Source organism: Sardina pilchardus, chromosome 7, assembly GCF_963854185.1.
Source record: "Sardina pilchardus chromosome 7, fSarPil1.1, whole genome shotgun sequence".
NCBI classification, from domain to species: Eukaryota; Metazoa; Chordata; class Actinopteri; order Clupeiformes; family Clupeidae; genus Sardina; species Sardina pilchardus.
In genome coordinates, this window is record NC_085000.1 from 15,099,493 (window position 1) to 15,126,284 (window position 26,792).

The 26,792-nt window shown below is 45.8% G+C and overlaps 1 protein-coding gene across 1 annotated transcript; it reads right to left on the reverse strand.

Annotated features, from left to right (window-relative positions):
* Positions 1-238: 238 nt before the first annotated feature.
* Positions 239-25,856, reverse strand: csrnp2 (cysteine-serine-rich nuclear protein 2). Its single transcript, XM_062540224.1, has 8 exons — positions 25,162-25,856; positions 19,508-19,677; positions 17,932-18,194; positions 15,158-15,454; positions 10,865-11,233; positions 10,490-10,780; positions 10,078-10,459; positions 239-312 (listed from the first exon to the last, which is right to left on the reverse strand). Exons 2-8 carry the CDS (start codon positions 19,662-19,664, stop codon positions 239-241), a joined length of 1,833 nt encoding a protein of 610 aa, XP_062396208.1. The 5' UTR covers positions 19,665-19,677; positions 25,162-25,856.
* Positions 25,857-26,792: the final 936 nt, after the last annotated feature.

Here is a 26,792-nt window from a genome sequence, read left to right on the forward strand (position 1 = left end):
TTCCTGCCAGGAGAGGAGGAGAAGAGAGGAGGAGAGGAGAGGAGGAGAAGAGAGGAGGAGAGAAGAAGAGAGGAGAGGAAAAGAGAAGAGGAGAGAAAAGAGAAGAGGAGAGGAGGAGAAGAGAGGAGAGGAGGAGAGAAGAATCCTGACCCAGAGGATGTGTGTGTGTGTGTGTGTGTGTGTGTGTGTGTGTGTGTGTGTGTGTGTGTGGCATGACTCCTCTCCTCTCGCCCGGCCGCTACTTCCTGAGCCTCGCGGCAGGGTCAGGTGACCACTGGCAGTCGCTGGGGCACAGGAAGTCAGATCTGACCACTGCGGATCGCACAGGGATGTGGAGTCAAATTATCCACCCGTCCAGACGCGGACTGGGAGAGGCAGTGGGGAAAATGTGACTGGGCCTGGATGATTGGTCACCAGTAATGTGTCCCTGTTCTGTTAAATATGCTGCTGAGACTGGAAAAGGAGGAGAGTTGCTGACCTCTGCTTTAAATCGCCTGCAGACTCGATGACCTCACCTAGCTGAGGAGCGAAGATAAAAGCATAGAGCCATTAAAGTGACAACGCAGAATGATGTATTTCATTTCAGCTCCATAACAACTGTATCATTTGGACGGAGAGGAGTTTGGCTGAGGTAGCAAGAGTGTATGTATGGTGTATGAGCGAGACCATTTGGATGGAGATGAGTTTGGCTGAGGTAGTAAGAGTGTATGTATGGTGTATGAGCGAGACCATTTGGATGGAGATGAGTTTGGCCGAGGAAGTAAGAGTGTATGTATGGTGTATGATCGAGACCATTTGGATGGAGATGAGTTTGGCCGAGGGAGTAAGAATGTATGTATGGTGTATGAGCGAGACCATTTGGATGGAGAGGAATGTGAGTTAGATGGTAAGGGTGTATGGAGAGGATTGAGATAATTTGTATGGAGATGATTTTGGCTTACAGTAGGTAGGTTAGAGTGTATGGAGATGATTGGGATCATTTGTATGGAGATGATTTTGGCTTAAGTGGTAAGAAGTGATAAGTGAGATCATACTGTACACACAACCAGAAGGTTGTGAGAAGTGTGATCATACACACAACCAGTTCCTCAGCGCGAATAAGCTAACAGTAGGTTTACACCCATTCAGTTCTTCTCCTGTCTCCAGTTTGTCACCGCGTCTGTGTCAGTGGTTCTCCCCGTAGGGCAGGCCTCACTAGAGGGGCCTGGAGACATGACAGGTGGGGATGTGTCTTTGTTGTGCATTTCTTTAGTAATGCTCCGTGGTGGACATCCCAGGTTCAGAAAGTAAAAGTCCTGTCATGTATTTGATCTAACCATTTAGTAAAGCAGCTCATCCTAATTAGCAGCCAGGCAGATCGGATTTTTAGTGATATCACCTGTGTTACTGTAAGTGCACAGGTAGAAGGAAAATATGGCAGGACTTTTACCTTCTGGAGCCAGGAATGTCTGCCTCTGGTAATGCTTTTCTTTTCTGACCAGGAAGATCATACGTTGAAAACTAAACAGCCATGTCATAAACAGGCCTACTGTACATATAAACTGAAGCACCATCATATCCAGGGGACAGAAAGGGGAAATGTAACGTGGAGCCAAAAAGCGAAAGTAATATTTTAACGTTACCATTTTGCTGGGGGTGATGGGGTCCGGTGGGGCTTGAAAATCCCTCATCTCCAAAGAGGGGATTGAGCACCACAGTTTGAGAACCGCTGATTTATGTTGTCAGACGTTTGGACAAACATGTCCCACAGAGTCTTCTCTTAGTGGAGGCAGCAGGGCAGAAGAGAGGAGTCCTTTTTAAGGGTTAGGGGTTAGGGGTTAGGGGTTAGGGGTTGAGGTTAGGCTCACGTCTGGGTATACGTAGTGCCAGGTTCATGTAGCTCCAAAGTAAACAAAAGAAAATAAGTCAGGAGGAAAAAAGAGAATAAAAGTAAGAACTGTAAATACATCATGTGAGAGAGAGCTACACATATTTGAAATACTAGAAATACAAAACTAAGTCAGTTCAAAGTCCGACGGTTTGTGTCACCCCTCATTTACTGTTTGGAGTAGAGATATTCATGAGGTACAAATGAAGACTCCAGGTCTTCGTTGGATTATGAGCCTCTTGGAACAGACCGGGCACAGCTGCATCTCAGCAACAACTGAGACAGAGACTGTTCTGAAGAGCAAGAGCAGATAGCGCCATCTAGTGGTTGAGTAGTCGAAATGCAGACAATTTGCAGATCAACAGTAATTGCATATCATGCCTGGTCTGTATGATAAAGGTCCATGGCTATGGCATCTCAACAACAACAGAGCTGTAGACAGTTCTGAGGAACAAGAGTAGATAACGCCATCTAGTGGTGTAATAGTCAAAATGCAGCCTGGTCTGTGCAATGTATTCATTTCTATGGCTTCAGTCTTGCAGCTATGGAAAATTGGGCTCTTCTCAACCCTCTCTCCTCGGTCCTCCGGCTCGTTCCCACTGATCTATAAAGGAATGATGGGCCGGAAACAATGGGGTTAGTCTACCCAGTGTTCTTTATAGATCAGTGGGAACGAGCCAGAGGACTGAGCATCGAGGATCCAGGAGAGACGTTGAGAAGAGCCTATTGTCTTTCATCTTACTATCATCTGGATGAGATATCTTGCCAATATCTGAATCAATATTGTGTCCCATATCAAGTGTGTGTTGATCAAATGGCCATTGTTGATAATATCTTTTGTGAGCCTATATCTGGACAGTGCCTGCATAATCTGCATTGCAAATCACACACACTGATGCCAAGGGATTGGGGACCATCATATGCCAGTTAATGATTGCTGTTGCTTAATGAAATAATTATCATCAAACACATGAGCATTAGAATGCAAAATGTTAAAAATTCATGTATTCTGTTACATCTTTAGAAGTAAAGTAACTGATTGAAGTTTTTTTTTAAAGCAAAATCTACCAATTCAACTTTTAATTAGATCTTTTCTGCAGAATCTCTTGATGCTTATGAAATAACTCCTCTTTCGGTCAGAACAGTCATGTATGCATCGTGTATGTGTATGCGTATGCATTCCTACGTTAGTTTCAAGGGATGGAGCAACTCATCTGATTACTTGGTAACATCTGATTAATTGGTAACAAAAACCTGACTGGAAGGTCTATGTGTGTATGACGAGAAGCCCGTTATAATGCACGTATAGTGGTATGGGCAGTGATCTACACGCCTGGCATCGCTGCTCTGGATGTCACTGAGTCAGATTAATGTAGTACAGTCTCAGATGAGAATTGATTGGTCCACTAGATTTTCAACCACATTTTCGTGATTTGTGGTGAGTGGTTTAGGCAACAACTGCAGTAGAGGTTTGGGAGAATGCTCTTATTGTGAGGATGCTCTTATCAGATTGGATGTGGCAAAAAAAACACATGCCCATTTAGGGAGTGGGAATGCACTTTGCTGAGGGGGGGGGGGGGGGGTACATCACTGTTTTTCATCCTCTCACTGGGCCTGATACATTCACCTCTACGCCAGTTAAAATCTTAAAAGTTCAGCTTCCACGACCAGACCAAATACAAACACAACATTTACTAGAGGTTATTAAAACGTTCAACAACATGATGGTCCTAACTTTAACAACACTCAGCTCAGGCCTCTCAGGATGGCCATGTTAAAGACATGGAGAGGCAGTACAGGCTCTCACCAGTCAGATGGAATCAAGAGGGAGAGCAAACGGGAGTTCTAGAACATTCTTGTCTTGGCTAGTGGCTAATATGCGACTCCTAATGCAGTCAGGGTAACAGCAAGAACATGTATGGAAAGTGTTTGACTGTTGCATGCTACGTATATCACTGTTGGATGCTATATGGCATTTTGGGATATGTTTTACAGAATAAATAACCACAATACTCTTCAGTTCATTATTTTTGAATTCATTTATTTTTTTCTTACATTTTATATAAAAAACTTTGTATGAGTATCTCTTCTGTAGGCAACAGTAAGCATCAGAGGCGCTCCAACCAATCAGCATTGAAATCATGTAACTCCTTCTCCAACACACACACACACACACACACACACACACACACACAGAGAGAGAGACATACCGACAGACACACGCACACACACGCACACGCACACACACACACACACACACACACACACATACACAAAGGCAATCACAGAATGAGTTGGATTTCATTGGCTGCAGTGATTTCAGGCCTTATAAGCAGAAGAGGATAGTTCTGCCCACTGCATCTACAGTATGAAGCCCTGGCAGAGAACAACAAATACACAGAGGAGAGGAGAGGAGAGGAGAAGATAAGCGAAGAGAGGAGAGGAGAAGATAAGGAGAGGAGAAGATAAGGAGAGGAGAGGAGAAGAGGAGAGGAGAAGAGAGGAGAGAAAAGGAGAGGAGAGGAGAAGATAAGGAGAGGAGAGGAGAGGAGAGAGGAGAGGAGAAGAGAGGAGAGGAGAGGAGGGGTCAGACCCATGGAATGCACATGTACAGCATGAGGTTTCTGTCATCATCACTTCTGTTTTTTGTGGGACTGTTGACCCTCCCCTTTTGCAGCATACATACTGTATCTGAGACCCTCTGCTTTGCTTCGGTGCAACTTCTTGAGTGCTTTCTCTTTCGAATAGATATACGTTTTTTACATTAAGACGATACAATGAAGGCCATGAGAGACAGCAGACCCCACTGCGCACACAGCTGCAGCCGCACTTGGCCATCACAGCCCTCTATGTGACCGCTGGGCACGGCACTCCACCTCCTGACCAGAGGTCAACATCCCGGGTCCAGAGAGCAAAAGTCCTGCCATATATGCTTTCTACCTGTGCACTTAACACAGGTGATATCACTAATTATCTGATCTACCTGGTTGCTAATTAGGACGAGCTGTTTTACTAAATGGTGGGAGAAAACACTTGAGCAAGACTTTTACTTTCTGAACCCGGGATGTCCACCGCTGGTCCTGACCTTGTGCTCCCACTAGGCAAGGTCATAGGTGACCAGTGAGCACAACGCTCGACCTCTTGACCTTGTGCTCCCACTAGGCAAGGTCATAGGTGACCAGTGAGCACAACGCTCGACCTCTTGACCTTGTGCTCCCACTAGGCAAGGTCATAGGTGACCAGTGAGCACAACGCTCGACCTCTTGACCTTGTGCTCCCACTAGGCAAGGTCATAGGTGACCAGTGAGCACAACGCTCGACCTCTTGACCTTGTGCTCCCACTAGGCAAGGTCGCCGAGTACTAAAGGCAGTCAGGCCTCCACTGAACCAGACCAAACATGCACACAGGGGGGGCACGCGCATGGATCGATTAATACACACGCAAAACAAAGAAACAAACAAACTAGGACAAGTTATAAACAAGTAAGGTTGGAGGGGGAGGCGCCAACATACAGTACATACTTTTTATCATTTCATGATATGGAACGAGATCAGCACACACTCAGAGACAGCATGCTCTCTTACTGATGCCATTGGTTGCTGTGCCACATACACTGCTCCCCCCCAACACACACACACACACACACTGGCAGCCACTGAAATCAGCATCACTTCTCTTCTGACAAAAAGGGGAGAGTAGCTCCCACCGTTTGGACCTCTGAAGGCTCTAGTCAGGCTTCAGAAGGGGGTGAGTGAGGGCGATTACACAGGCGTGGTAGGCAGCCCAATGCCAGTGAGATCTCATGGCACTGCGTGGCACAATATCAGAAAAGAAAGTTCACCATGACCAGGACAATACGTCCCTATAATGGCGTTCATGTTCACACAAAATAACAAAACAAAACAAAACAAAAATAAAATAATGAAAGTGAAACGGTTGAGTTTTGAGGAGGTGGCTAAAAAGAAAAAGAGGCCATTGCTATTCTCATTTGCCGACTCCGTTTTGATAATGTGATACATTACACCGCAAAAGACAAACAAACAAACAAACAAAACAACATTGTTTCCTTAGTGTCATGCTCACTAACGAGGAAAAGACAATTCATCCAATGTCCTGATGATCTCAACTTATACAGCATATTTCAACAGGGGGTCATAGTTGTCGATGACTTCAAACACTAAACAACAGCTTTTTAAACCAGACTCTCACAGTCATATCCACAGAAACAAAAGACGCATACATACAGAACTCTGCCCCGTACCAACGTCAAAGAAAATAGCTATTCAAATGAAACAACTGTCAAAATGGTTGGAACTTGAAATGTAAAATCCAAAAGCACCTTATGAAAAAGAACACAACCCACTGACACACACACACACACACACACACACTGATGATCTGCTCACACATTCCTTTGCTGAGGCACACTCAGAACTACATAAAAATTCATTCTCTAGTGCGCACACACACACACACACACATACATGCATGCATGTCTACGCGCACACATGCGCACACACGCACACACACACATACATGTGCACACACACACGTGGGCACACATACATACACACACATTCACACACACACACGTGCACGTGCGCACACACACACACACACACATTCACACAGTCACATATAGACTAAGAACAGTTTTTTTTTGTCTTTTCACGTTTCACATAATTTAGCACAAAAAAGTTTTTTTTTGTTACCACTTCAAAACATCTCCAAAGACTTTTCCTTTAAATATTTTACTCTAATTAACATATAATACGTTTGACTTGAAGCTTTTTAAGATCATTGCCATAATATTTGTAATATCTAAATGGACATTTTCTGTGATGTCAGGTCAATGGGGGCAAAATAAAACAACTTGAGGCAGATGACTGGGGAAATGAACTGATGTCATTGGAATAATCACACACTCCAGCTTTTGTCCCCTTTGTTTGCAAAGGAGAATATTGCTATTCAATCTACAAATTTAATCTGAATTGGCTACGACAACACTTGGTGACTTGATTAATGTGACGTGCACAGTCTGACGTTCAAGTCTATATCTTTAAATGAAAACTACATCGCCACCTACTGCAACATGTACACTGAAACGGCAAATAGGTAACTGCCGTCTAGCGGGATTAAAACAGCAACGCAACAGTGTCATTGTGCAAATAACGGTTAAGAGTTACCGTTGTCAAGGTGCATGCATTGTACATGGAGACTTTGTGTGAAGCGCACCCACCGATAAGTAAAAAAAAACAAAAACAATTATTTCATTAAACAAAAAACATTTAGACAAACAACAATATAGAGTGGGTATCATTTGTCCAGTATAGCTTCACATTACAGAAGTCATACTCTTTTCCCAAATTATACTCAAATAAAACCAATTTGGGGTCATCAATAACTTGCATCACTGCTCCTGCATTTACCGCTACAGTTGGGTGTACTAGATGAGGAGCTGTTGCTAGCTGTAGTGGCACTGTGGTTCATAGACAAGAAAGGATGAAAAGCAATCGAGGGAACTAAAAAAGAACATTTGGCCTGCTTTCAGACCGGTTTCCCCACTCACAATACAAATCAAGCTGATCACGTGCATACAGGTGTATCAAGCAGTGCGCTCACTCGCTTTCTCGCGCTCACACACACTCACGCTGTTCGTGATGAACTCTTTTACAGTACATTGTAACCAAGTATCTCCAGGATTTTAGTTAGGTCTGCTTCACACTGTAGGGTGACGCTAGTGCCCTCTTGTGGCCAGACATCTCTTGCTTCCTTTCCTCATTTAATAGTTGGGGGCCAAGCAGCGAAGCTGCGAGGAACCCATTGTGATTCTTAGTTTTCTTATTATTATTATTCCTCCGCCATGGAAGTCAATGGCAGCCCATAGAACCGACTGGTGAAAAGTTGTGAAATTTGGCACACTGATTAGGGACAGTCCCATGATTCATGTCACCAAATTTCATGTCGGCACCTCGAACCCTTTAGCGCCACCAACAGGTCAAAGTTAGAGGTGCCTTCATGCACGTAACTTTTGACCCGTTGATCCGATTTTCAAAAGTCAGGTATCATTGGAATCCTTGGACCTGCCCGAGTTCAACGCACCCTATGACGTCATTTTCCGCCATGATGGATTTTCCGCCATTTTGGATTTCATCAAAAACACTTGAGAGCCTACTCCTCTCACAAATTTTGTCCGACCGACACCAAACTTGACGTGGAGAATCCGCAGAATATGTTTTGCCAACAAATTGCTTTTTTTCTCCGGAAGTATTACCGTTTGCTCAAAACAGCGAATCGAAATTCGTGGCGAAGCCGCCAAACAGGAAGTTGGCTCATATTTCAGCAAACCTTGCACGCATCAAAACCAAACTTAGTACATGGACTTGTGACTCCATCAGGAGGACGCTCAAGAAATTTGGTGACCTTTGACCTCTAGGAGGCGCTGTTATTCAGAAACATGCTTTTTGGCCTATAACTGCTGTTGTGCTTAGAATTACAATGTACTAGTGATGTCTAGTAATACTTTGGAAGATACTTATGTCGACAGATGACAACTTGTGACATCAACCTAATTGATTCGGCCGCCATATTGGACTTAATCAAAAACACTAACACATTTCCCTAGGTCACAAATTTCAACTGATCCTCACCAAAATTGGCACAGACCATCTTCAGACCATGCCTTGTTAGTGTTTCGATTTCTGTAACAATTGACAGAAGCGTTTGCCCGTCGCAGCCAATCGAAATTCGCGGTGAAGCCGCCAAACAGGAAGTGAGCCCATATCTTAGCTGCCTTTGCATCTATCAACACCAAACTTAGTATATGGACTTGTGACCCAATTGGGACGAAGCCCAATAAATTTGGTGACCTTTCACCTCGAGGGTATGAAGCCGCCAAACAGGAAGTGAGCTCATATCTCAGCAACCTTTGAATCTATCAAAACCAAACTTAGTGCAGGGACTTGTGACCCGATCCTGAGGACGCTCAAGAAATTTGGTGACCTTTGACCTTTAGGATAGCTTCAATTAGCAAAAATGCAAGTTGGCTTGTAACTTTTGACGTGTTAGACATGAAACTTGTTCTGACTGCTTACGGCCATATGTCTCATTGCCGCATTGAGCCAACAGCGTCGAGTTGCCGTGGTTACTCCGGCCTACTGCTTGGCCCCCACATTGCTGCTTGCAGCTATATTTTTTTTTGTTTTTTTTTGGGCGGCCAATTCCCCTGTACCGTCTCTGGTCGGCTCAGCAACAGACAGTGAGCCGTCTGCACATTAAATTTCACTGGTTGTGAAGCCACATGCGGAGGCCTCGTTTCCCAGCGTCCACTAAGCCAGGGTGAAACAGGAAATTACACACGCCTCATCACACTAGGGCTGGGAGATATGACCTCAAGTCAGTACCAAGATAGTTTTTTTTATAATCTTTGTCACCTCATCTCTTAATGGATCAATGATTTGATTGATTAATAAATATGGTGGCCACCACACTGAGTGTGAGACAGGGGTGAGATAGAGTGCGCAGTTATGCGCAGTGTGACACTCACTCGTGCTGATGGTGTCTCGTACTTAGTTAAGAATGCAGAATGAAATGGCACGGAAGAGTTGGCGGTGCAGACACTTAAACCGGACCTGACGTTTATCCAGAAATCCATTCTGCAGTCAGTAAGAGCTTCTCAGTGACATGAGGAAAGGTTTGATATATCTCCCAACCCTCTGACATATTACATGACTCTTTTGATCCATTATTACTTGACATGTTTCTGTAAGGCCAGGCCAGATTTCTACGAGATATGCTGCTTTCTGGCCCCCTCCAGCTCATATTTCTAACCGCTCCGATTACCCAATTACGTCGCTGACAGTTACGTTTCACGTTCTACCTGTCAACATTACATAACACTTATCCATAATAACAATAATGATGATAATAATAATAATAATAATAATAATAATAACAATAATAGCATTAGTAATAAAACTATCTACTCCTCCACTGAGTAGACTCTACCCTTCAATTTCAATCTAGTCTTAATCTTGTGCAAAACGTGTGCAGCGCTGCGGGACTTAGACTTCGGTGGGGAGCTCTAGTGCATCGGGCCCGGACAGGAGGCACACCTGCTGACAGGGCGGCCCACGGAGGCGCTCTTCAGGCGGACTGGGCGGCTCCTCTTCCTCCTCTTCCTCCTCCTCCTCCTCCTCCTCCTCCTCACCTCTGCTCTCGGGGCGTGGATCCTCGGTGGACGAAGACGAGGGCGAGCTCTCGCCCGAGCTCTGCTCGCGGGTGGCCAGTTCCTGGCCCTTGCTCTCCGTGTCTCCGTCCTCTCCTCCTCCTCCTCCTCCTCCTCCTCCTCCTGCCTGGCTGTGCCCTGCGCCCGCCTTGGCCTCCGCGCTCTCCCGCTGCACCTCCTCGGCTGTGGCGTGGGACTGGACAGCGCTGGCCTCCAGCTGACCGATCTGGTAGTACAGCAGCGGGGCGGCAGGCTGGTCTTTCAGAAGGCGCTCCTCCTGCTCCTCCTGCTCCTCCTGCTCCTCCTGCAGCTGTGGTTCTCGCTGCTCCTCCTGCGGCTGTGGTTCTCGCTGCTCCTCCTGCTCCTGCTCCTCGTGCTGCACCTCCTGCTGTGCCTCCTCCTGCAGCTGTGGCTCTCGCTGCTCCTCTCGCTGCGCCTCTCGCTGCGCCTCCTGCTCATGCTTCTGCTCCTCCTGCAGCTGTGGCTCTCGCTGCGCCTCCTGCTCCTGTTCCTGCACCTCCTCCTGCTCCTCCTGCTCCTCCTGCTGCAGCGTCTGGCCCACGGGCTCCTGTGAGATGCAGAGCAGCGCCGCGCCCCCAGGGAAGCCCCCCTGGATCAGCATGCCCTCCACGGCCTGCACCTCCGCCCGGCGCGCCTCCTCCTCCTCCTCCTCCTCCTCCACCAGCTGGCCCGCCAGGAGGCAGAGCGTGGGCTGCTCCTCCTCCTCCTCCTCGTGCTGCACCTCCATCTCCATCTCCAGCGCCACCACCTCCTCCTGCTCCTGCTCGCGCCTCCTCCGCTCGCGCTCCTCGGCGCTCTGGAGGTGCAGCACGGCCGTCTCGTTCTCGCGCTCCAGCGAGTCGTGCTCGGCCAGCAGCGCCTGCACGGCCCGCGCGTCCGCCTCCAGCTCCGAGCCCGGGGACAGCGAGGGGGACGGGGACATGGAGGGCGACGGCGTGGGCGCCTCGGGGGGGTCGACGTCCAGGGCCTCGGCCAGCAGGCCGCGCTTCTCCAGGTCCAGCTTCATGATGGTGTGCAGGTAGTGCGTGCGCACGCGCAGCGGGTTGAACTCGATGCGACCGGCGCCGTTGCCGCAGCCCTCCCGCGAGCAGCCGCAAGGGAACGACATCCTGTCCACCTGGTGGAGACACGGCGGCCATTTTAGTCACACGCATCACATTCAGTAGGTACATCAGGCACGGCGGACATTTTAATCACATGCATCACATTAAGTAGGTACGTCAGGCGCGGCGGACATTTTAATCACACGCATCACATTCAGTAGGTACGTCAGGCACAGCGGACATTTTAATCACACGCATCACATTCAGTAGGTATATCAGACACCTCATTACAAGGCAGCAGCTCATACTGTACATATCAGACACAGTGTTGGGAAGTAACTGAATACATGTATTTCCGGATTACGTATTTAAAATACGAAATCTGAGTAACTGTTTTTAAATGCAGTTGCCATTTAAGTCGGTGGCATTCAGAAAACAGTTACACTGATACATTTAAGGAATTACATTCTAAATCATTAAAATAATTACGCCATGCCTTAACCACACTATGTAGCCTACATGTACCTACACTCAGGTGGGTCCTTTCTCTTTCCCTCTGTTTATATTGATGGCCTAAAATGTAGCTTTGGCCTACATGAAAAACCTCTCAGGGAATGTGTGTGTGTTTTGCTGTAGGCCAACAGGGCCCATCTCCAGCCATGTTTTAGGCTCTCGTTACTTGACAGTGTTCTGGTATGTAAGGCATGCGACTCCCATTGTGCTGTTGAAACTCATAAACAAAACCTGTACACTTTGTTTGGGATGTAACTGCCTTTTAGCCTGTGTGCAGACAAAACATCTCTGTTCTTCTTCAACACAGCGTTTCATAGCACATAGCTTGTACTGTATATCAATCCATCCTCACTGTAAAGCAGATTGTGGGTTGTTGTTGACACTATGAGTCTTACAACTTCACGCTGAGTAATCTTTTGGAATATGTTACAAAAATACATGTTGTTCATTAAAATACATTACATATTCAGTAATCTGGAGTGGAATACATTTCAAAAGTAACCTTCCCAACACTGATCATACATACATATTTCATGAGAGAACTTGACTCTTTCAGTAAAGTGCCCTCTCTAATTCATTATACATAGATTTCGAGGGGCAAAAAGTAACACAGAACAGTATGGAGAAGCATCGAGCAGCACTCTCCAAGAAAAGATTACAAGAAGTTGTGTTGTAATCGCACCAACCGGAACAGCAATGCCTACTGTAATTTCCCAACTATTAGCCGCAGCTTACACATCGATTTTGCGAAATGTCTTCAGCTATGAGGCTAATACATGTATTTAATATGGTATTAATATGGTTTTGTTTCTTTCATCTTGCATAAAACACTGCCCTGTGGCTTATACACAATGCAGCTAATACACAGGAAATTACTGTAAAGAATGTTCCTTTTTAAGTATAATCCTTTTTAATGTATATATTTGTTTTGTTTTTGTACTTGATTATAATAGGACAGTGTCAGTGAAGACACTGACAGGAAGTGAGTGGGAGAGAGAGAGGGTGGGAAGGGAAACCTGTGTCTCCTTGGCCACTTGCACCCCAATGGTACGGAACCATAGCCAGTTGTGACACAGCACCCCCCTAATATTCCTAACCAAATTAATACCTTCACAAAAATGTTTAACTTATGCAGGGCTGTACAATGTGACATACGTACTGTATGTCATACATACTACGGTACACAAACATCAGTGAAATTAAGCTAATATCTGTGGATATTCACTTTTGAGAGGAGTAGTATGTTGAGCCTAAAGCCTAGAGTGCAAATGTAGCCTGTGACTATGCCTGCGACAGGGACAGTATAGCTAACAGGCTATATACAGTACCTGTAGGCTTATAGGCTACATAACGTCCTATTAATAATGCAAATGAAAAAGAAACATACAGATCCAATTCTAAGGTTACAGCAGCCAACTCTACGCTATAGCAGCCGACTATTAGGCTAACTATAACACTGTGGCTGGCCACCTAGCGTCTTTTTACCCTGAAGATGCACGTGCGCCTAGTGATGTCGGTGAACGGGAAACCCGTCTATGTGAGTGTAGAGTGGAGATCAGATTAGCCCCCTGGTGGTTGATAGTGAGTCTGCAAGTGTAGAGAAAGGCCCCAGAGAAATGTGTCATCCTCATGAGACGCGGGGAGAACAGAGCCGGTGTGTGAGCAGGAGACTCTGACGAGGACTGATAGAGAGAGCGGGGGGAGAGGAGGGGGGGGCAATAGAGCGCGGAGCTAAACCAACAGACAAACGCATCTCACATGGTGGGCAAGAGGGCAGGAAAATGACAGGAATGTTGCAGACACACTAAACAATGCAAAGATACACACACACACAATCACACACACACACACACACACACACACACACACATATAGACACACACACACACACACACACACACACACACACACCTATCATGAATGTACAATCTCTAAGGGAAGGTCTGATATTTACAAATGGACACACACTAATCAATATAGGTCACATGGAACTGGAAGAGACTCTCACAGAGGCTCCAGCACTTCTCCTCTCTCTGTCTACTGTGCTCTCTTTAGTCTTTACAAGCTGGCTGATCACTGACCACTTCTCCTCCCTCTATCTGCTCTCTTTAGTCACTCTCTCTGGCTGATCACTGATCACACCTTCTCCTCTCTCTATCTGCTACAGTCTCTCCTGTGCTTTGCGATGAATTTAAATGTTACTGTACTGTTGAGTATTGGGGGTTCTATGAGCTTTTTGTAAAAGGTGCAATATCAATGGTTAGGACTAGGAGTGTTTCTCTGCTTAGAGATTGAGGTCCTGATTACTATGTGTGTGCTGTGCTCACTGTACTCTATTCTTGCTGTCTTTTATGTGGTATGTGTGAACTGGTGTGTGTTTTTGGAGGATAAGCAGCTGTATGCAGCACAATTTCCCTTCTGGGAGAATATGGTTCATCTAATCTAATCTAATCTAATCTTTACAACCTTCTGCTCCACTGACCACTTCTCCCCTCTCTATCTACTGACAGTCTTTACAACCTTCTGCTCCACTGACCACTTCTCCCCTCTCTATCTACTGACAGTCTTTACAACCTTCTGCTACACTGACCACTTCTCTCCTCTCTATCTGCTAAACTGACCACTTCTCTCCTCTCTATCTGCTACACAGTCTTTACAAGCTGGCTGATCATTGACCACTTCTCTATCTAGCTGCTACACTGACTACTTCTCCTCTCTATATCTGCGCCACGGTCTTTACAAACTGGCTGACCACTGACCACTTCTCTCCTCTCTCTATCTACTTACTCTCTTTAGTCTTTACAACCTTCTGTTCCACTGACCACTTCTCTCCTCTCTCTATCTGCTACACTGACCACTTCTCTCCTCTCTCTATCTGCTACACTGACCACTTCTCTCCTCTCTCTATCTGCTCTCTTTGGTCTTTACAAGCTTGCTGATCGCTGGAGCACTTGCTGCAGCAACAGGGATTTGCATAAGCCGCACCTCTGCTTTGACTGGGCAAGCACGAGTATAAGCAGAGAGGGTTAAATTGGAGCGAGAGGCGCAAACGTTCTACGATTTCCGCATTCTGTTTTCGCAAAGGGGAGGGGGGCAAAATCCCCCTTTAAGCAGACCTAGAAAGTGACGTTACATTTAAACTGAACTGCTAGCCAATCTGACAGAGATAGCAAACAGGAACTGTTCGAATTTTGCTTCCATAGAGATGCATTATGTTGCTCTATCTTGTGAAGGATCTTTGGCATAAGCTAAGATCAGCGCAGGTCTCTGGCCCTCCGCTGATGACCCTTAAGTAGGGTTCAGACCAAAGATTCCCGACGAGACGAGCCGCGACGTTCTAAAACCTTGCGACTGCGACTCAACGTGTTTAATGCTCTGCGACGGCTTGCAACTACGTGCAACTTCTAATTCACACCGCTGCAACTCAGTCTCGTCGCGTCGGGAATCTTTGGTGTGAACGGCCCTTTAGAGCCAGTGGCGCTCACCTGGCACTTGATGCCCGCCTGGCTGCAGCCGCAGTGGCGCGGGTCGCAGTAGAAGCGGCAGTCGCAGCCGCACTCCTCGCGCGACAGCCGGATGGTGCGGAGCTCGGCCTTCTCGCGCGCGTCGATGCGGCTGATGCCCGAGGCGCGCAGGAGCGCCCGGCGCCGCTTGGTGGGCAGCGGCTGCAGGAAGAAGCAGTCGTCCACCTCCACGCTCTCCACGTCCAGGTCCTCGTCCGACACGTCGTCCAGGGTCAGGAGCTCGGCCTGGGCACACTCCACCGTGCCGTTACGGGTCAGCTGCAACAGAGAGGGCCGTCAGGAGGAAGACCAAGCCTTCATGTGTGGAAGAGTGAGCCATCATGTACAGGCTGCAATGGGTGTGCAATTGAATCACTCTATTCGCAGAATATACAAATGAATATATAAATATGTAAACACTTTACTAACATCCTGTTACATTTGCACTTTTGGAAGTGAACTTGAAACCTGCACTTAAGGTGAACTTCCACCAAAGTCACTTGCCACTTCTAGAATCTTGCCTATGTAGGGACGAGCCATGAATGAATTAAACATGTATGTTCTCTTTGTCTTATCATGTCTATGCCAATGTCTATGTCTTTGGCTTCCTATTTTTGCGTGGTGTTGTCTTGTCTGGTGTATTGCAGAGCACACTGCAGCAAATTCTTAATAACTTCCGTTATATGGTAACTAAAGTATCGGATCTTAAGGTATTGGATTGGAAGTCTGAAAGAATGGTCCATCTTTTTAAACACTTACAGGCTACACCGGGTGTGCAATTGAAGCGAGTATATAAATGGAGTAACACTTTACTAACATAAAGTACAGTACATAAGTACTACATAAGAGTGACATGACACTGTCATGATACAGGAACCCTAACTCTAATCCTAACAAAATACCAAATGACACTTAATGACAGAAGCATTATTTCATGTTTATGACTTGTTAATAATGTTCATGGCACTTTCATGACAGTGTCGTGTCACTCTTAAGTACGTAGATACCTTCAAGTAAAGGGTGACCAAAAAGGGTTACTGATACAAATTTACCACGCACACAAAATGTGAGGTGGGGAATGCCAGTTTGGACTGACTCCATTAGGAAGCCTCCATTCCTGTCTGACAGCTGTGCGCACCAATCAAATCGTCTGGACGGGCTTTATACCATGATGGACAGATGACCAACTGTGCCTAGTCATTCCCGTCACCTGCAGTGCACTTTGGTTGATTCTGTTTACACCATTTGTCGAGAAGAAGGATGCTTTGGCTGTTCTCCCTACAGGATCCACATATTCCGTTGTTCTGATTGGCTAGGTCTATCCAACTGTGTTGTTCTGATTGGTTAGGTCTATCCAACTGTGTGCTGAGGCATTTCCCCCCTGTATCGGTTTAAACCCGCCCCATAATTATGTCCCAGTGGTGCAGAACCAGACTCATATTCCGAATAAATGAATATATACTTTTTTGATCCCGTGAGGGAAATTCGTTTTTCTGCATTTAACCCAATTTAACCGAATTAGTGAACACACAGCACACACACAGTGAGGTGAATCACACACTAACCCAGAGCAGTGAGCTGCCTGCCCAACCAGCGGCGCTCGGGGAGCAGTGAGGGGTTAGGTGCCTTGCTCAAGGCCACTTCAGCCGTGGTGGACTGGTCGGGGATCGAACCGGCAATAGCATGGAGCCTGGCTACGTCAGATAGTGTTTTGCTATCACATCTGCTGCAGCCAGTCCCATTGATTAGAGTGGAGGCTAATTGTTGCAGCATACCTCTGCAAAAGGAACGCTTCAATCACGTGCTTGATGTAGTCTACCCGTTAGATTTGATTTCATTATTCCCAGTGCTTAAACAACAAACAATCATGGCTGCATGAGAACACTATTTGAAATGCATTCACTACCACAATTCTTCATGACTGAGAACTGAGGCTCCCAGTAAGCACACATCAGCCTGCTGCTGATCTTCACTGTAATGCACTAATCAGTCTTCCACAACGGTTATAATTGTCCTGCCTGACCTTCATCATAGTCATCACCCACCTACAGTATATGATCTGTAACGATCATCACCACCCTTCCTCCACCCAATCTTCCTCCCCACCCTCATCATCACCACCCTTCCACTGGACATCTTCCTCCTCCTCCTCACCTTCATCATCACACACCTACAGTACATGATCTGTAACCATCATCACCACCCATCACCAACTTCCTCTTCCTCCTCACCTTCATCACCACCCTTCCTCCTCCACATCTTCCTCCTCCTCACCTTCATCATCATCACCCACCTACAGTATATGATCTGTACCGATCATCACCACCCTTCCCCCTCACATCACCCTCCTCCTCCTCACCTTCATCATAATCATGATCCACCAACAGTATATGATCTGTATCGATCATCAACACCCTTCCACTGGACATATTCCTCTTCCTCCTCCTCACCTTCATCATCATCACCCACCTACATTACATGATCTGTAACCATCTTCACCTCCCTTCACCCTCATATCCTCCTCCTCCTCACCTTCATCATCATCATCACCCACCTACATTATATGATCTGTAACCATCATCACCCTCCTCCTCCTCCTCCGCCTCCTCCTCCTCCTCCTCACCTTCATCATCATCACCCACCTACATTACATGATCTGTAACCATCATCACCCTCCTCCTCCTCCTCCTCCTCCTCCTCCTCCTCCTCCTCCCCCTCCTCCTCCTCCTCCTCCTCCTCTTCCTCTTCCTCCTCACCTTCATCTTGCGTGCGTTGAGCTTCTCCTGGCGCAGGTGTTGTCGCAGGACGAGCCTGTGGCCGCTCTCCTGCTCGCGGGCGAACTCGCCCAGCGTGTAGTGGCGGATGTCGCAGTGGTGGCGCGCCATGCCCAGGGAGCTGCCCCCCTGGCTGGGCACGCTGGTGAAGCCCTGGCGCCGCGAGAAGTAGTACACCGTCACCGAGTCGAAGCGCACGCGCTTACGCCCCACAGAGGGACGCGCACGCCTGAGGATGGAGGTGGCTGTGGGACGGAGAGAGAGAGAGAGACAGAGAGAGGGGGGGGGGAGAGGGGTAGAGAAAGAGAAAAAGAGAGAGGGAGACAGACAGAGAGACAGAGAGGGAGAGATAGAGAGACACAAGGGGGGAGAGGAGTGAGAGAAAGAGAGGGAGACAGAGAGAGAGACAGAGAGGGAGAGATAGAGAGACAGAAGCGGGGGGAGAGGGGCGAGAGAAAGAGAGGGATATAGAGAGGGGGCGGGGAGAGAGTGTGAGGGATAGAGAGAGAAAGACAGAGAAATAGTGAAAGAGAGGGGGAGAAAGAGAGACAGAGAGAGAAGGGTAGAGAAAGAGAGAGACAGAGTGAGAGTGCAAGAGATAGAGAGAATGAGAAAGAGATAAGGAGATGGATGTTAGACAGAGAGTGCTGCTGATAGGCTAAAACACATTGCTCTACACATCACCAAGTTAATAACAGAGCGCATGATTGGCTACATTGCTCAACACAAGTTAATAACAGAGCGCATGATTGCCTACATTGCTCTACACATCCACAAATTAATAACAGAGCGCATGATTGTCAGACGGTGCCTCCACACGAGCTCTCCAGCACAGCAGCCCCACTGTGAGCCCAGGAGCCCCATTGCTCTGCCGTGCGGAGGCTCAAAGGGCCGCTGCCAGCGTGTTATCACTCTGGAGTTTATCAAAATATAATCCTCCAGCACTCCACAGCCACCAGCAGCTGCACTCCTGAATGCTGAACGGGCCGCATATCCGCCGCACGATCTGGCGTCCACACTACATCAAACCACCGGTCCTGCTCTTGGAATTAGAAGGGATCTACAGTCTCTGCGTCCAGTTCTGAGATATTCAGTGTCAAAGCTTCTGCATTCCAAATGGTAAAACTGACACGTGGAACAAGTCTGAGGAAGGGCTGCAAAAGCCTAAAACGCTTTTACGTTGCCTTTGAAATATCGTTTTTTGATCTCGCACCCGACAAATTTTACGGATGTGCGTGATTATACTTTGTATTTAAAACTGACATGTAGAACAAGTCTCTTTTCTATATAACGTCCTCAAAAAGCATACAACTTCAAAGCTAAAAAAAGACTAACACCACACATGAGTTGTTAGGCTACTGAGTTGGAACATGTGAATAACGATGAACACCACACTGAGTTGGAACATGTGAATAACGATTAACGCCACACTGAGTTGGAACATGTGAATAACGATGAACACCACTCTGAGTCGGAACATGTGAATAACGATGACCTCTACCACCGGTTTGACCCCGCCCCCCCCGACCACGTGTGATCTGACCTGGGCTGGCCTTACGCGTGAGGGAGCTGGAGGGGGCGTTGAGGCTGTCGCAGCTGTCCGCGCTGTCGCTGCTGGAGATGTCATCGTCCGAGTCCTTGGGCGTGGAGAAGGGCGAGCCGCTGTCCACCTCCTCGAATTTTCGCTTCAGGCCCAGTGTCCCCACTGTCTCCATGGAAACTCAGCGTCTGGGAAAAATAGAAAAAAAAGGCACAGAGGCTGACCGTTAGGTTTTTTGAGTGACAGACAAGGCAGGTGGTCCAGAATGCGTTTAATAACTTGAGGGAAATGCGATTACTTGGCCACCAGGTAGAGCCGGGCAGCCGAGGGACGGATAAATGATTCAGTTAATCAGCAGTGCCGCAGTAAATATCACTTATAGGCCAGAACTGCACCTACACTTTAACACACGCTGCTTCAATATGGAATTACCTGAAAGTGTGTGTGTGTGTGTGTGTGTGTGTGTGTGTGTGTGTGTGTGTGTGTGTGTGTGTGTGTGTGTGTGTGGGTGTGTGTGTGTGTGGGGCCTTGGATCAAGCACAGGTGGCATTACCATTAATCATTCTCAACCCACCCTGGCGAGCTCCAAATTGATTTTCTACTTTACTGCCGACAGTCAGCGACACACATCAGCATAAGTGCAGGCCTATATTCTGTACAGCAATGCAAAATATTTAACAATATCTTTGGCAGGCCTTTTGGAAAAGACCACTGTTCATCACCTGTGAGATCGCTAAACAGATGTCTGAAAACTGCACAAATAGAACGAGAACTGAGAACGCCTGGTCATTTCCGAGAAATGGAACAGAACCAACTGCATTTACTACAATCAGTTCAATCTTGATCATGTTGGAGCACGTAGAACTCATCTCATTAAGATTTGTGCTGATGATCTACCAACGTAAATGTTACTATCACATCACAGCTGCTTTGACTTGTGCTTATAATGGCAACACTCTTATCCTAGTAATAGTACTGACAGATGCAGCAGTGATTCCTACGGTCTCCTCTGTACAGTAGCTTCAATTTTATACTCTTTCTTTAAAGCCTACCTTACACTGACAGACTTTGACAAGATTTGGGAAAGATTCTTGTCTTTTGAGTAAAGCTTGAATGAGGGGCATTAGTTAAAAGACTACAATCTTTCAAGAATCTTTCCCAAATCTTGTCAAAGTCTGTCAGTGTAAGGTAGGCTGAAGTTGCTTTGGACAAGAGCATCTGCCAAATGAATTAATGTAAATGCAATGTATGTAAATAACATGATTAAAAAAAAAAATAATAACCCATTAAAGCCCCTGCAGGGTGGACTTAGTGAGTGATGCCCCGGCCCCCGGTGGTGCGGTTCTCAAGGCAGGCCACTGCTCTTACCACCCGACACCACACCACTCTCTGGCTCTGAGACGGGCTATGAGATGGCATCTCAGGCACAGCTGATGAGTGGAGGGTATTGAGCGCACTCCTACTCACTTACGTCAGGTTGTCAAGGGTCTTCAATGCAGCAATCCCCTTCTATTCCCCAGGAAGGTGACATCACCTTTGGCTCTGCTTTCATCTGTATTCTTGCCTCATCCCTCTGTTCTCTCCCTCCCTCTCTCTCTCTCTCTCTCTCTCCTCTTCCGTCTAGCATGACAAGCTTGCTCGGAAATGATCTGGCAGCAAACATCGCCATGGCAACTGGGAAAGCACAGTTTACAGCTAAAATGGCCTTGGAAAGACAGCTTTCTCTTCCTGTCCTCTCTCCTCCTTCTCTCTCTGAGCGTGGCGGAACCTTCCAGACAACAGGCCTTTGCTGTCTGTAGCTGGAGGTCTGGCCAAGTGACAGGGTCAAGCAAGGCTGAGCCAGGACGTTTACCAGGCAACCCCCCAACCACCCACACACACACACAAGCGCACACAAGCGCACACACACAAGCTTTCAGGTATCTCAGTGGTAACTGTTGCTGCTTTCCAGTGTTCTTTCGACAATCTTTTCTTCTTGCTAAATAAATGGCCCATGAGCACACTCAGCAGCACCCAGATGATGCAACTAAAAATCTATTCAAAGGAGACATTTAATAGGTGCAAGATAAAAAATTAAGTGCGGATTGTTTTTTGTTTATTGTATAAACAACAGCAACAAACAAAGTGCTTGTTTATTGAACAAGTCGACAGCACTAAACACTAAACAGCACATAAAAATGGTGGGAAACCTCCCATTCAAAAGTTTACAATGTATTGTACACATTCACTCAGTGACTTACACAAATCTCCTCTACCCTTGGAGTTACCCAGTGCTGAGAAAGAGAAGCAAGTGACAAGCAACTGCCACCAAATCCGTTCTTGAATTCAAATGCATTAAATTTGACATCAAGGGGCATACATGTAGTTTGTTTATTGGTAGGATTACTCATAGGGAGGGAACTACACAAGCATAATCAGTTTATTATGAATGGGTTGCAACCATGGCAACACGTGAGCCAAAAAAAACATTAAGCTACCTTTCATATTCCTGCATCCTTGAGATTTTAGAAAGCCTAAAGATAGCTAGTGACATTGCAAATGGTAGGCCCTACCATTTGCAATGTCACCAGGTAGGGAATCAACTATTAGCTTCATTACATTTCATGGTACTGCACATCTGAACTGTACACTGCAGACACCACTGTCGCACTGTGCTGCTTGTCCTTCTTGACGTGCAACACCAAAGAACATATGGTTTTGCAGTTAAGACCTGAATAAGCCTCAACTGACTTCCACTGGGCAAAAGTAAGAAACTACTATTATTATTTGTATTTTTATTAGGCTGACTTTAATTCAAACTGTTAATTGTAATGTTTCTTGATGTTATTGGGAGTTGCTTTGGATAAAAGTGCCTGCTAAGAACCATTAACATAAACATACACAAACATAAACTAAACCTTTAATACAACAACATAACAAGTATAATTGACAGTTGGGGTATCAGATCAGTTATTTCTGCTATTCAGTCTTCTGACGCTTGGTGGTTTTGTTTTAAAACGTGCCTGTGATGCAGTGGGTAGTGGTTTGGTGTATCTTGGCATATTTTTACATCCCTTCGTGTTGTAGTCTAAATGAGCATGCTGGTGGAGGAGAGTAAACATAGATAACAGGCCAAAGTCATCGCAGTTAAGTCTGGCTCATGACATACAGTATCTTAAGTTGTGATGGTTAGCAGTTGTCTGTTACATACACACAACACCAAAAATGCATTCCATAGAACAAACTCATTCCATAGAATGTGATGCTATTTTATGCTTGAAGAATAGTACCACATTCTATGGAATGAATTTAGAATGCATTTTTGGTGTTGTGTACATGCAACAGACAACTGCTAACCATAACAACTTAATATACTAAGACATGTCTTTGTACTCAGATGACTAATGGTAATTAGCTCAATGCTATCCATGTATTGATAAGGGATTAGTAAAGGTTTTTTCAAGGCAACATCTGACTGCTGTGCTTAAGACAAATGCTATGTATGCTTCCCTATATTAAAAGCTCAATAGCCTAAACATTGTATTACAAAAACTAATGTGATACTAAAAACTACAAATCAAACGCCCAAAGCTTCTATGAGGTTATTTTCCATTCACTTGTGACTCCAAAGCAGACAGTTGACAAATGTAACTCCATAATCATTGAAAACCTAATGCTGAGACTCCATATAGTTATCTCTTTTGTGTGTCAACATCAACAGAGAACTTTGTGTTACTTTTATCTCATTCATTGGCCAGTTGAAGGCTATAGGTTTCTATGGACATGTATATGCATTTACATAAATGTGGCTGAATAAAAAAATATCTGTCTGTAAAAACATAATACTGTAAAAAAGCACACTTGCCAACATGACACACATACTGTGTGTAAGGCACTTAGCTAATACACTACACAAATTCATGTTTAATGTAGATAATACATGTTTTATTCATATGTAATATAGTAATGACATTCCAAGATGTGTCCTTGATTTTGCAACTCTTTCCTTCAGCCTCATCTCATTTAGAGCAGAGCAGAGGCAACAGTGCACAGATAGCTGACCTCCAGATGATTTGTCTCGACTGGAAAAAAGCAAACTGTCTGCTGTCCAAAAGAGGAATGCAATGACTCCTACTCACCCTGCCCACCACCACCCAGTCTGCCTGCAAAGGAGTAGGGATGGCTCCTGACCATGATGCATTTGGAAATGTAAAAAATAAACGACAAAGGACAATAGAAGACCCAGGAACTCATTCATCACATGGATCAAAACAGTGAATCAGCAACAGAATTGCACAACCTGACAGACTGGGGAAAAAAAACATGTTGGTGTGATATATAAGCCATTGTATTTTAAGCTAATTTTGACGTCAATAGGCTTTACAAATCACTCCCACCTCACAATACCCTCAAATGTTCCATAATGTGAACACTTTAAAGTGCAAACATACTATTTCGAGGCCTATCCAAATTGCTATACTTGCCAGTCAGCATACTAATGAGTGTACATGCAAAGCAGGACAGGACAGGGTAGACCGCAGGCGATGAAGCCCAACAAGTCTTTCTCCTCCAGCTGGACTCAGTGCAGCAGCCTGAGCACTACATGCACTCATCCAGCTGTGTGAGGGATTAGACTACACGCACCAAAACGTGAGAAATGTGGGTCGCCCCAGTTAGTAGCGTCTAGCCTGCTCGGAGCTCCAATGCATATCACACATTCAGCAACACGAACCTTTTGAAATGGGTCGTACAGTCTCAACATTTATGTTGCCGTACCATGGACTACTTTGGCAAAAAATCTATTCTGACATGAATGAACCTGAACCTGCAAAAGGAGGCCAGCCTCATCACTAGTTTAGTGAGCCTTTGATAACCACCATGCTAGTTTGTGGTATGAAGGGCAGAGCACCTTGGTGAGGCAGTACCACTGTGGAGGTGTTAGATTTGTCCAGTTTATTGGTTTGGTTCATTTACATAAACTGCAACACAGTGGTGTTCTCAAATGAAATGTAGGCCCTGGGCTATATGACAATAGGCCTACTATGAACAAGTTGCACACACCAACTATTAGACAAAGCTGAGATGTTCGTATTGCGTGTTACAAATATCTAACCCACTTAACCTGGCAGGCCAACACAATGACAGCAGATGCCATGGACTACTTGAGGTCGGCAAGCCTGCGAGGTTGTGATCATTAAGGCTAATTGAGGATTGACAGCACCTCAGGCTGTCTGACGGTCTGGTCCAGATATCAAAAGGCTTGGGAAGCTTACCTGAGCCACACCGCCATGGTCTCCCAGTGGTCTCCCCAGACGGCTACCGAGGCCTATCTTTACGCATACTTCAAACTCACCTCATTTGCACATTTGTGAAGTTCAACAATAGCCCGACAGCTGTCGTAGAGTAGGCTATAGCGTCACGGGGGACTTTTTAGGCGTCTGGTTATAGCGGAGCAGAAGTAAGGGAGCAGTTGTCCGCTCACCTGACTGCCTACACAGGCTAATTCGAGTGACCGGTCGAGAATGGTCATTCACGTCAAAGCCCCTAGACCTTTCATTCCTAAAGAGACCAGTCCGGCACAGCGTGACAGCGCAGAAACTCCTAAACAATGGATTGGAGGCTATGCTTCCTCTCCAGATCATTTATCGCACAAACTGGCGTAACTGCTAATGATAGCCACCCAGATGCCTTACCTTACGCAGGAATAGCCTTTGCCGACGGTTCCGCTGTTCACCGTTGTATCAGCAGCAACAATCGACATAAAAAAATTCCTTTGGTTATGGCAGTATGCTTTTTTCCTTTTCTTTTCAAACTCCACACGATTCTCTGATTTCACAGTTTACCACCTTCTCAAGCTGTAGGCTACGTGGATGTCTATGATAAAGAAACGTAGCTTGATCTGTTGAAAATGGATTGCAATGCTGTGCTCGTTGATCCGTTGCGAAATGTATACATTTCACTACAGTCCACACAAAAATGCATATGAGCAGAAGAGACAGGCAATTAGTCTTGATTTTTGGATTTGTGCAAGGAAAATGTATCGTCGTTCACAATTGCACAAAACGAGAACACAGGGCAGGCGATGCGGGCGGCGGACTTCATTTAATTTTTTAAAATCTATCTTGTGTTAACAATGGCTTATGTGTCAAGCCTTGTCTTCTCAGCCCGGCGTTTAATGATTGCTTTTGTAAAACAAGCCACCGAGGTTTCGTGTCCCTTTTCCTCTTCGAGGGCGTGTTAAATCTCCGGCGAAGTTTTACGTCCCAGAATGAGCACAGACTTTAACATTTCTGTCCAGATAAAATTATCCTTTGAAACTGTGCAAGATCTGCCAATTTTTGTTTGTTGAAGCCTCTGTCGCCCGCTCCCCTGCCCCGGTCTGTTACAACGTAACAATAGAGTTTGGTATGCTACACAGTAGAAATATATACTCATTGTGACATCACAGACATGCCACTGTGAAGACCGCTGGGAAACGTAGGCTGGTCCAAAATTAAAGGGTTCTTTGTTCGAGGTTTCAAGAGTGATTCATTGTAGAAGGCTTGTATTTGCTCCAGCAGGCATTACCGTGTATAACTGTCGATGAGAGATTTGACGATATATATTTTATTTAGAAGAAAATCTAAGGCTACAGTCCTGAAAACGAAGTCAGACGTTTAGGATGGACTACTCTTGAGGATAGGCTTTCACCGGCAAATGACTTTCATACAGACGATTTGATAATTCCATTTCATCAGAACAAACATTTGATTTACCAAAAGGACAAATAGTGGTTGATCAAGGACGTATATCACGATGACAACTCACAGGTCCTCACAAAATTAAATATTTCCACGCCCTGAGGCTCCATATCCTACTACATTTCCCAGGTACACATGGCCCGGTGCCTGAAACCTCGGCCAGCTGCTGCTTAACATCACGTGAGAATGGTGTAGTACTGCCACTGGTCAGTGATAAATACTCTAACTTTTTGACAAGTTGGTGGTCTGCAAATTAATCTTTGTTAAAAACAATATGTTGGCTACAGGGCTACAATATTATATAGCTGCGTGCTGTAGTTTACCATAAACACCACCCTCTATTTGACAGGGCTTGCAACAAAGACACCGCATCACACAAATACATATCGTTGGATCATACCTGCTTTTCCAACATTGTCACAGTGGAACACTGTCAATGTATAGTAAAGTATCCAAGCATGGGTTTTAATGCAGGGGAACATTTCTCAATGCCATTTCCTCAGAGATAGCTTAGTATCAGCCCCACAAATAGCAGACATGATATAGGCTAGAGACCAAGCCACTAAAAAGTCCATAAATTTGCA

Coding starts and splice junctions, on each gene's coding strand:
- csrnp2 (XM_062540224.1), bottom strand. CDS start 19,664: ATGGAGACAGTGGGGACACTGGGCCTGAAGCGAAAATTCGAGGAGGTG. Junction 11,234..15,157: donor AGGCGGGCATCAAGTGCCAG/GTGAGCGCCACT, acceptor TGTCTCCACCAG/GTGGACAGGATGTCGTTCCC. Junction 313..10,077: donor TCCACGCCCCGAGAGCAGAG/GTGAGGAGGAGG, acceptor TGCGATCCGCAG/TGGTCAGATCTGACTTCCTG.